The following is an 11842-nucleotide window of genomic DNA, read 5'->3' on the forward strand; positions in this document are numbered from 1 at the left end:
AGACGAGTTTGGTACCAATTTATCGACCACGGAGGGATGAAAGGCTTGGTTCGCACGAGGGCGGTTTCGAACCGTCGAACGTGCGGCTACAGCGGGCCTTCAACCGACTGCGCCACACCCGTCCCACACATCAAATACGATGGATAAAATAACCAGCTCCTCCCAATCTCGGTGAATCTTGCCGCGGGCACTCCACTAGTTATTTATTGTTTATCATTTATTTCATTTTCTATTTGCGTAGCTAAAATTAGTATTAGTAATTTTGACGTTACCTGTAGTTGCATTGTGGATTTTGGAGAGAGGGCGGAGTTGTCCTCGTTCTATGACGTAATTAGTTGCCTCGTTGGGTGGACAGAACCGTACAGAGCTATTTGATATGCTTTTTCATGTTTTGCTTCTTTGAATTCGGAAAAGCGGATTTAACCACTTTCCTAAAGGGATACGTGTCAAAATGTTGTCCTTCCAATGCGACCACGGGTCCACGGCAGAAAAGCAACGATCGCTGAAAGCTGAAATTGGTTTGCATAGGTATGGATCGGAAAAAGCGATAGATGTTCATTTTTTCATTGATTTTATACCTTCTCATCTATTCAACTGCTTATTTTTCTTTTCAACTCCACGCGTGTATCCGGGTGGCGAATGATTGACAGGTGATCGGCGAAAATTGACATCTTGCGCTTGTTGAACAGAAAAAAATCACTAGAGTAACGTGAGAAAGAAACACGTTTTTACCTTGAGCCTTTAGGTTTTGATTACGGTATCATTGCCTGAGGTATTGGTAGGTCTTGGTCAAGGTTTTAATATTCGTCTTTATCGCTGACGCATGACGTTATACATTCATTTAACGCAAATTTGAAAGTTTCCCACTTAGTGCTTGACTACTGTAAGAGTAGCAGTGGTGAAAAATGTCAAGTAAGAAAAGTACGGTTCTAGGGATTTCTGGTACAAATTCTCTATTTAGCACTTATTCCACTACAAATCCTAATAAATTGTTTTCAAGTGCAGGCACGTGCAGAAAACTGTAAAAATAGAACCCTCAGGAGATCTTTAGCCATTAATTTCAGGCTTTTATGACTTACAGTCTCTCTAACTGTTGCACGTATTTGTTAAAAATTCTGTTAGGGTCCTCGTTAAATCATTTTTTTTCACTATTCTCTTACCTCCACATCCCATATTTGCTAGAATAACAATTTCCAATGCCCGCTTTTGAAGAATTTCAGATACAATGGCATCCCTAATTTTGATTGTGATGCTGTTTAAATAGGCTATTTTGACCTAAAAGAATAAATTTCTAAATATTTCCATTCTTCAAGTCTTGAAACTTGAGGTTTCGTGGGCGCGTTTCTTACAGGTTCCTCTGAGTTTCATTAAATATGTGCATATTGTAGAGGAGCGGAAGCAAACTTACATTGTTGATTAGTTCTCATGTCAGAAACGAAACATATATACGTGCTTCCTCGAACTTATTTCCAATAAATTTCCAGAAACACATCGAAGTTTGCAGATTTTCTAGCAATTCCTTCTCGTTTGATGAAAAGACTCACTTGTTTCTCTGTGCTTTCATCTCCTTAAAAATTCCCGCTCTCATGCAACACTTATTATTTTCTAGAATTTTCTAGATGAACGTCTTCATACTTCTCGGCGCATAGAGATGCGGCTATAGAGCTTTTGTTCTCTTAAGTAGATTTGGTAATATTTTCCCCAAAAAAAAGATGTTTTTTTAGAAGTTGAGGTCAGAAGGACTTCGTTGAAACACATCGTCTACTCGTTAGATGGCCTTCGGTGGCTTGTTGGAAGGTTTTCTTGCCGAGAAAAGTTATGACGAACCACGCCGAGGTCGACATGTACGCATGGAGATGAATCAACGACGGAGCCTTACGGTGAGCGTTTTCTGTTCATAACGTTATTAGGTTGTCTTAAATACCATCTATAGTGTTTCCTTGTTCTTTTTTTTTACTTCTTTTTTTATTTTTTTGTAGAATATTCACATATGTACAAAGGGTTGTTAGCAGGTTTTTTGTTCTTCATTTGTCATTTCTCGGCTCAATTCCAAACGATTCCATTGATCGGTTGAATCGCGTCTCGCGACGGCGTGCGATTTCTTCTCGTGCCATCTCCGTCTCCAGAAGCAGTTTCTCTGCTCTGTGCTCTAGAAGTCTTCGCTCCAACCGCAGCACCCAAGCAGCGTTGGCTGGAGAAGATTTTGTGAAAAAGCTATTCATTACGAACTTCGTCAGACATAATGTTGTGCGAAGCGTGCCGCAACGCGGCTACACTAATATTGACGAGGAGGAACGAAAGCGATTTTCTTCGGTAAAAGCACGAAACTGATTTGGTTTGGAAACCCTTGGAAAAACATAGAGTTCGTGGTATAACATGACTCCCCTTCAGTTTTCTCCAATCATCCTTAAGAAACGGCGTGGGAATCGCTTTGTTTCCAACGAGGTACGTCAGAACACTTCATCCGAGTGCACGCGTCACGTGTCACCGATGCAGCCGCGTCGAGCGACAGGCGCGACAGTAGCTAACATATGCAGGAGAGGTTGAAAATGTTTTTTGAGGGGCAAAAATACCAAATATTTTGTGCTCGGGAGATTTGAAAAATTTTTCTCTGGTGTAGTTTTTCTGGTTTCTTATATTTTGATAATTTACTTATTTTTTTTATTTTGGATGTTTAATTAGGAACGATATTTTTCGGATCAAAAACTGTGTTTGAAGCGTGAATTAGATTGTTTTCCGAATGAAATGTGGAAGTATTATTATTATTACTATGAATCAGAGGCACGAGCCCAGTGGCACCAATGCAGGAAAGTCAGGAAACAGGTTTTTGTTCTGCTTTGTATATTCGCTGCAAGTGGTCCGTCTAAGAGGTTCGATCAATAATTACCGATCAGTAGTGAATCGTTGAATTATGAATTATAGGCGCATAGTTTTTATTTTTTCTTTGGAATTGACTTCTTAAATGTTTGTTTTATTTTACTATTGGTGTTCTACTTCCAATAATTTCTCAAGAGAGATTTTTTTCTAATTTCTAGTTGGAAGTTGATTGAGAGGATAGTCTTTACTCCGATTTTTTTCTGGTTTAGGGTCCGGAAAGCGACAAACTCACACTGAAAAAACTAAGCACCGTCAGCTCACCGTATCCGAAATACTCATGGCCGATGATGGTATCTCGAGGTAAGTCCTCAGCATTTCACATGATCCCCGACCGACGTGCAGACAGCAACGAGATTCGCTTTGAGAGCTGCACCTTGAAAATAAAAAAAAAAAAAATGGCCAGCACGAATGAATTCATGCGATTTCTCAAGTGTCTGTCAACTTAATATTCATTGATTTTTCGCTTCGTGAAGCGAGATGGGTCGAGCTTTCTACACATGTGATTCTATTTCTCCCGGAAAATTTCTTGGAATGAGAAAAGCTTAGCATGGCAGTTCGGGAACTTTGCTAAGACCAGTTTTTTTTTGCTCGAAATTGTGGACATTGTCAGAAAGTTCTTCTCACCGCCTCAACAGATCAGCTATTTTATGCAAGTCCAGGATGTTCTTCAATTGAGTGTTCTTTGTCGTATCGTATAAAAGAACGTGCAAAAAATGACGATTTGAAATTGTGGACGCGCCAAGAATCGGAGAACTGCAACAAATTTCAGAGAGAAGTCACAGCATCACCAAAAATTCATGGGTTCGAGCCCTTTATATTAATATTTCTCTCTACCAAGCACTGACCGTTGAGTTTTTACCCAGCCCACAAATCAGCAAAAACAAGCAGAAAGAGAAGCATCATCCGACAAATTCTGGATGCATCATATCGAGGAAGCTGTTCCCTAATTTCCAATTTCATCGGAACAAATGTTTGTCATCACCGAAGAGTCCGAGACGTATGTACCCTGCTGATTCGCAGAAGACAAAAAAGAAAAGAAAAACTTGCAGAGGGTGCTCAAGCGCGATATGATCGGCCTATTTATATTCGCCTGTTCGAATCGTCGCAAAATATCGGAGAAGTTTCAAATTTCGCTTTTATGACAGCAGCCAGAATGACGTCATATGAGCGTTGAATGATAGATAGCAGTGCGATGATGGGAAACAGGAGCGGTCCGCTTTCCAAACATTCATCACGTTCCAAAGGATTTTTTTTTCAGGATCTGTTACTGTAATCACCTCTTTCTTTTCTATTATCTATAAAATTTTCCTCTTCCTCCCTCAACTTGCTTCATTGCTTCATTGCTTCATTGCTTCGTCTTAGTTCGTTTTTTTTCACTTCGCTTTCTTTACTCTCTTATTCCAGCATCTGTCGACTTATGCTCATTTTTAAATATTTTGTTTTTTATTAAAAAAAAGAGAGACATTGTAATATGTCAGGATTAGAATAATGTTCTAACACTCGGATTGCAATGCTAGATTTCAGGACAAGGGCAAATTTTCGTACTCATTTTTTTTTTGAAAAATCTGTCTGTATGATCTTTTAGTATTTTCCTTTTTTAATTAAATTAAATTAATTAACTTCTTAAATTTTAATCTGATTTTCATTGTCCTTTATTCGTGGCTAAAGTTTCGGTAGGGCGTTGTAGTGTAGCGGCTAGAGGTTCCGCTTCCTGCACGATCGGTTGGAGGTTCGAATCCGCCTTAGTGCTCACCAAGCCTTTCATCCCTCCGGGGACGATAAATTCCCAGAATTCCCAGTTTTTTTAATGCTCCCAGACAAGTCTAGGAGGATAAAAACACTGACTTAACACAACGGCTAGCCACCGCAAGACATTGTATAGGCCAGTTACACGTTCGTAAACCTCGAACGATTCTGAATTGAAGAAAACGTGGGGGCGCATCCCAAGCGGATTGATTAACGCCAGAAACTTTATCCTTTATCCTTCAAAGTTTCGGTAATATCGCTTCTTCAGAGTCTGAAGGCGTGAAATTGGCACGTGATTTATCCAATCAAACGCTATGGTCGCCCAATAAGGAAAGTCCTAAGTTTACTGTTGGGCCTCATAGCTACAAGTAGAAAAGAATATTGTACTTTAGAATCAGATGACTATCCTGCCACTACCGGATACCCGTGGTGAGGTTACTAGCGCAATCAAATATCAGCCTTTAATAGGGCGCGAGTTCCCGCGCAGTGAGGAGTCGTCCCTCATAGCGATTCATCTTTGGGCCCTTGGAGTGGGTCTAAAACGCTTCCAGAGCTTTGCGCGCAGCAATTCTAGGTTCGCTTGCTAGCATCGTGATCTTAACTTCAAGATCCTCTCCTTTATTACGCCGCACCCTATGACCACCTAATGCAGTGAAGTTACGTGATTTCCTTTTGCTGTCCACGCGTTCCTTGACTCGAATAGATGGTGGCCTAACTGTTTATCCTACGTATTCGTCACCGGATTGCATGCTGGAAATCATATGAACAACAAATGAACTCATGCAATCACCCTAGTTGTTATTCGGACATATTTTGCACTCTGGTGTAGTGCAAATACGATCATATTGGCAATTGCATATGAGCCTTTGCTTAGGATTGCTAGGGAGGAGAACCCCGATAGCAACAGATTCTTCAAGATTAGCTTTCCTCGGAGCCTTTGGATGGCAGCGCTAACCACATTGGAGATAAACGATATACAAAAATGCACTTTTCCCATACCAAGTTTGATTCGGATTTGTGCACTTCTACTCATAGAATGCATTGGTCTGCAGCCGTCATTGACCGCAGGCTTTTTCTCTTTTTATCAGCAAACTCGATAGATTCTTGTCTTTTTTCTTTTTTAGTGCAAACGGAGGTGGCTGTACAAAACATATTTCGTACTACCAACATTTTAACTTGGAATGGGCAGAAATGTAGTTAATTAGGATATTCTTATTACTAGGTTTGCCGTACTATTTAGTCCCATGCTTTTTGTATGAGATATGCACTTGGACGTTGTGGAAGGGTAACCATTCTCCTTTAGGCTTGTCCCGAGTGAACTTTATATTCCGGCGGTTCATTTAGTACTTTGGTCCATCTCCACTTGAGAGGAGCAGACAAGGAAAATATCGCCGATATATCGGCAATAAAGCAAAGGTTGTATTTCCCAAATCGGTGCCTCAATTTTAGCCATGGAAGCAATTCGAAGCGCTGGCTTCAGCAGTTGTCCCATTGTCCCATGTCCCTAATTTGTGCAAAACAGCTACTTGACCATCTAAACTCAGTGGATTTTAGACATTCTCTCAGAACAACCATTAACTGCTCCACGGAAAAGCAATATTGAACTTTTATGTTCAACTAAAAGCTCAGAAACCGCCTGCGCAGCAGAGTCATTTGAGACTTTCGTGTGCAGTGCAGTAAAATCGAAAGACTCCATTACATATGAGTTATCAATGTGCGTTGTTTAAGTGGTCCAAAAACATACGGGTGTTGGCAATGTGGGCTGGCACGAATTTCAGCAGCTGCACCAACACTAGGTTTAGAAACGAAGCGATCTTGTCTGTGGGGCCACCTACTCACCCTATGGTAGGTCTTGCCTTGAACGTTGAAGGATCTTCAGAAGCAAGCTCACTGTCAGAGGTCAGCTTGTGGGTCTTTATTAGAAGGTATGAGACAGGAAATACAGGTAACTTTGTTGTAAGCCGAGTGGCAGTTGAGTGTGGTAAATGTGCTGATTTACTAATACTCATCCATGCCCTATTGAGTCCAAGCTGTTGCGATGGAGATTCTTCGACAGTGGAAATGCGATAGAGGGAGCTGTCTTGGAGGTGAAAAAATGCGAGAACATTGTCTAGATCACGAAGAATGACTGGAAATTCCCCACCCTTTCCGCCAAAAGATAGTAATAAATTAAATTAATTAAATATTATTAAATTTAAATAATCAAGTTAATTAAATAAACAATTTGTTTCTTTTGATACGCTCTGACCTGAAGTGAATAAAGAAATAAATAAGCAAGTAAACAAACAAATATAAATAGATGAACAGCGACTTCTAATCGAATCCTACTTCCATTCGCGAATCCTATAGGATCACTAGAATAGGATGCAGATTATTCGTTACGTCATCAGTTACCGTACACAGTGGAGGGCGACGCGGATTCTTTTTTTGTAGTTTCCTTTCTTTCCCGAAGAAATCGAAGATCCCTTCTTGCAGAAAACGGAAGTGTGTGAGGAACAAACATTTCTTTTCCTATCCAATGCATTTGCGTCACCATCCTTCAATGCACAAAATAAATGAGGGTTTTAAATGAGTTCCGCCAGATGTTCACTTTCAGCTTGTGCACTATCCGTGAGCTTTCGTTGGTTTAAGCGCAATACGGGGCTGACGACATCGTTTTTTCTAGATTTTGTGGATTCTCATGCTTCAAGCCAACTTAGGAAAAAGATTAATCGCTAATTCTCCAAACTAATGAGATATTCGGGGAATAAATGGGAAATTTTGAAGAGCAAGCATAGCCATTTTATTCCAAGTGGACGAGTTCTCCCGATTGCGCTTTTTTTACTTGTATTTATCAATTAATGCACATGAGCGGTCCACGTGAATTTCACGTGCTGTAACTTTGTAAACATTTAGTCTTTTTTTGGTTTATTTCTGTACAGAGGTGTTATTATTATAAACTGATGTCGACTTAGCGAGAACCCCACTCCATCGCCTATATGGTCCCCTTATTTTGGTAGAACTCATATGATATCTCGGCCGAATCCATGATAACTTGCTGAAGTGATATTATCGGTAGACTTGTAAATGTTATTCTGGTTTTTTTTTGCACAACGGCCGAGTTTTCATTTCGTTTCTTTATGGAATTTTTACATTTATTTTTTGGTTTTCGTAGAAATAAGTTGTAAAAAATAGGTTTTTGTTTTCCCAAAAATTAATATTGATAGTAATATTGCGTATAATGCACCTTAATTACACTATAATTACTCCATAATTATCCCATTTACACGATAATTGGTTTATAACGATTTTTACGAAAAAAAAACTCTGCACGTACTTTAAGTATATTTATATCGCATCTGGTAGCTGATGGCTTTTTTTTTAGGAAAATATTTTCTTGTTGTTAAAAAATGTTAGTACACCCTAATTGTACTATAACTGCGCTATAATTATCCCATTTTTACCATGATTGTTCCTTTCTGCAGAAAGATCTTCACAGTTTGAGGAGCATCCATAAGGTAAACTGGAAAAACAGCGAATATGCGAGAAAATGGACGAAAACGATAAATATGGCAAGGATAGAGAAAAAAATGAGACGATAAAAAAGTGGGAAATAATTGAGGAAGAAATATTCGCGACGTATAAACGGAGTAGAACAATATTAATATATCACATTTGATAGATGATAGCTATGTGTCGAGAAAAATTTCCATTAATTACTCAGCCTCATTGTCTTTTAACTGATTTTCTTTCTGGTGTATATTTTTTGAAAGATTCCAAAAAATATTTTTTGTTCATTATTCAGTGTCGTTGTCCTTCATTTGTTTGTTTATTTATTTATTTATTTAAAACACCTGCGGGTGTGCCATAAAACAAAAAAAAAACATTGGAACAGAGCTGATTAGAATTTCACCTGAACTTTACACAACAACTTTAACTGATTTTCTTTCCGGAGCATTTTTTGAAGGATTTTTCCACTTTTTCTACTCTTCTATCCTCGAAATCTGCACATTCCAATATCGTGTGTCCCATTGGGAAAATCCTAAGACGAAAATGCAATCCATAACCGTGATGCTCTCCTGTGGTTTAGCTGAAAATGAGGGCTGAAAGCGAGCTGTTTGCTGACAGAGTCGTTCCTCAACTGACGGCCATATAATTGTTCGCGGATTGATGAATGCTCGTGTTATCCGACGGGGAACATTTTTGCTCCTGCTGCTGTTATGGAAAAACGTTTCTTCGTTCGCGTTTCAAATCAGCGCAACGAACGCAGTCGCTCTTGTTTATACTTCCCTCTCTTTTTTTTTCGCCTGATAGAGATCTATACATGTATAATCCGTTTGACTATAATTAGTCAAATTTACGCGTCCTCTAGACCCTCGGTATTCTGCAATTGCAGAAAGGAAAAAATTTGCTGTTGCGAGGGACACATCCTGCAATAAATGTACTGCTGAAAGTGACTTTTATGGAATAGAAAAGTTCAATTCCAGGGACAAAGGGAATTTTCTCAGATTCAACACTTTTAAAATGTGGATTCTTGGTCGCCTCACTTTTCCGAAGCGACCGCTTTTAGCATATGAACTCCTGGTCTTTTATTCTCAATCAATTTTCGGATTTTTCTTAGCGTAGTGGATTTCTAGGTGGTTTTCTTCATGGGGAGCTATTTTTGTATTTTATATTACTAAAGTATTTTACTATGTATTTTACAATAACTTCGATTTTCCATTAACTTCAATGGCTTTTCTCTTTCGGTATTTTTCTCGATAACCTTACCCATAGTGTTGAGTACTGTAGATGGATAGGGTACTGTACATCTCTGAAGATGCTCACGAAAAATGAACTGATGCTACTCACTAAATTTATGTCAATTTATTTATTTACTGCGCCCAACAGCGTACCAAACGAGTGAGGCAATGGGACAAATACAAACAAATACAGTAAATACTTAAATATAAAGGATAACGTTTTTGGCGTTAATCAGTCTCCTTGGGATCCACTACCATGTTCACTTCAATTCAGAATCGTTTGAAGTTCACGAACATATAACTGACCTATACAATGACTTCCAGGGGCTAGCGGATGTGTCAGTCAGTGTTTTTATCCTCCCAAACAAGTCTGGTACCAATTTATCGACCCCGGAGAGATGAAAAGCTTGGTGAGCACTAGGGAGGATTCGAACCTCCGATCCATCGTGCAGGAAGCGGAACCTCTAACCGACTGCACTACACCCGCCCTTACAGTAGATACATAGTGAAAAGAAATAAAGAGAAAAAATAAATCGAGCAGGGATTAGTTTTGTGTACGATTTCGTGGTACTTCTGTTCCTGTATAAATTTTTTTCTTGAAATTCTAGTGAGCTCTGCTGTTTCTTGTTTCTGTTTTCTTTTTTTATGGCACATCTATGGGTGTTTATGAATAAATAAATAAACAAACAAATATTATTTTGTTCAGATTTATTACGACTGAAACCATATTCATATCTAAATTATTTTTATATTTTTTTTAGCAAGATTATTCTTCAAATGCATGGAACAACATGTGCACAGCGAATAGTTACGATCTTTAATCGCTAACATTATTTTGATAATAAAATAACATCTGCTGTAGAGGTTTACACAGCTGTTTTCATATGGTTACAGTAAATTTTACATCTTCTGCGTTCGTGAATGTGTTGAACTGGCGAATTTTGCAAGCGAACTCTTAAAAAGACGGCTCGTTCAATTTTCGATGAATTTTCTCTGATGCAGTTTTTTTTAGGAAGTGCAAGACGTTTTTTTTCTCTCGGATAGTGGAACAATTTAGTATCTATCCTACTTTCAAATTTCTAGAGATCAAAGTCAAAAATTCTTATCCTCACCCGAATGGCAGTGACTAAGTTTAACCGTATAATTACCAGTTCTCCATTGTATTTTCTGGTTCGACACTGCTAAGGATGATTTCTTCACTTCAAGTTCTCTAAATGACAGTTTTTACGTGCTCATAAATTCAGTCTAATCGTTCTAGAAATTACTTTTTTTTCTACTCTGAAAATCCCTAAAATTTTCTCAATTCGTTTCATGCTGTTCAAGTTGTTCCACATCACGAAAATGAAATTTCGAATTCCCTAAGGGTTGAAGATGTACTTCGTTTTTTTCGACTATCCAGGGAAAAAAGTGTCCATGCTTCTACACTTTCCTATACGTCTTCTCTCACTTTAATTCGTCGTCTGGAAATTTCTATTTCTTTTCTTCGTAACTCGAAGATATAGCGATTTTCACAGGAATCCGCTCAAGTGAAACAATTTCACGCCAGATAACGGGGGAAGAAACTAATTTGTGCAGTTGCTGACTTGGTTAACTTGGAAAAAAATATGTTAATGAAATATTTACGAGGTGACAGTACGTAAACACGACGGGAGGGAATGACGACGTAAGCACGAGAAATTACAGAATTCCTGAGTAGCTGTGGATGTGTGATTTTGTTTTTCATTCATTTACTGATATGTGCATTATTTTCTATAAGAAAAGAAAGAAAGAACTAATAGAACTTACACGAAGCAATACTTTAAAAAAAAAAAAAAGTTTGCGTTTTTCCTTAATAATTTATTGTGAAAACATGGACTTTTTTCTTCAGGATTTTCTTCCTACCAAAAATGTTTTTTTGTTGACGAATGATGCCTGTTTTAAGTTTAGGATAGCATTCTATGGCATTTTTCATGCGATTACTGAACTTTAACGAAAACTTCCCTGTTTTTCTTTGCTTCCTGGATTATTTTTCTCCTTGTTTTTCAACGACTTATTTTATGTGTTGTTTTTATATTTGTGTTGTTTATATTTTCTTTATTTATGTTATAATTTATACTTACAAATAACACACATTGTACTTGTTACCCATATGCATTATACATGATATACGTGTTATTTACATGCATGTATTTATTATTCTATATAGTTATGTTTAATATTTTTATGATTTGAAATTTTTAACTCAATCAATGTTTTTAATATTTGTTTGTATGAATTAAAATGTTGTTTTTATGTTTGCTTGTACATCATGTTTATAAAAAAAAGAACAATTTCAAATTCGAAAAAGAGTGCATTCGGACACAAGCTCCATTTCTATGAATGCTAAAATTTGTTATTAAATATGTCCGAATGCTCCTTTCCGTCAAAACCCCTCTCTTTCTCAAATTTTCAAAGTAATTAGAAAGACAGTCGCAAGAAATCGTTCGTATTTTTGTCAAAAGTATTTTTAATTAAACTCT

At 37.9% G+C, this 11842-nt stretch overlaps 1 protein-coding gene across 2 annotated transcripts; it reads left to right on the forward strand.

The window, feature by feature from the left end:
- Positions 1 to 1772: 1772 nt before the first annotated feature.
- RB195_017143 (uncharacterized protein) lies at positions 1773 to 4995 on the forward strand (the record flags this gene model as incomplete). 2 transcript variants are annotated; one of them, XM_064184002.1, is made up of 3 exons in its annotated part: positions 1773 to 1880; positions 3087 to 3177; positions 4892 to 4995. In XM_064184002.1, the coding sequence occupies 3 exons, from the start codon at positions 1773 to 1775 to the stop codon at positions 4993 to 4995; spliced, it is 303 nt and encodes a 100-aa protein (XP_064039883.1). The 2 variants fall into 2 exon arrangements, with proteins under 2 accessions (XP_064039883.1, XP_064039884.1); XM_064184003.1 differs by lacking the exon at positions 4892 to 4995 and adding an exon at positions 3927 to 4051.
- Positions 4996 to 11842: the final 6847 nt, after the last annotated feature.

The sequence above is a fragment of the Necator americanus genome, chromosome II (genome assembly GCF_031761385.1).
Source record: "Necator americanus strain Aroian chromosome II, whole genome shotgun sequence".
Lineage (NCBI taxonomy): Eukaryota > Metazoa > Nematoda > Chromadorea > Rhabditida > Ancylostomatidae > Necator > Necator americanus.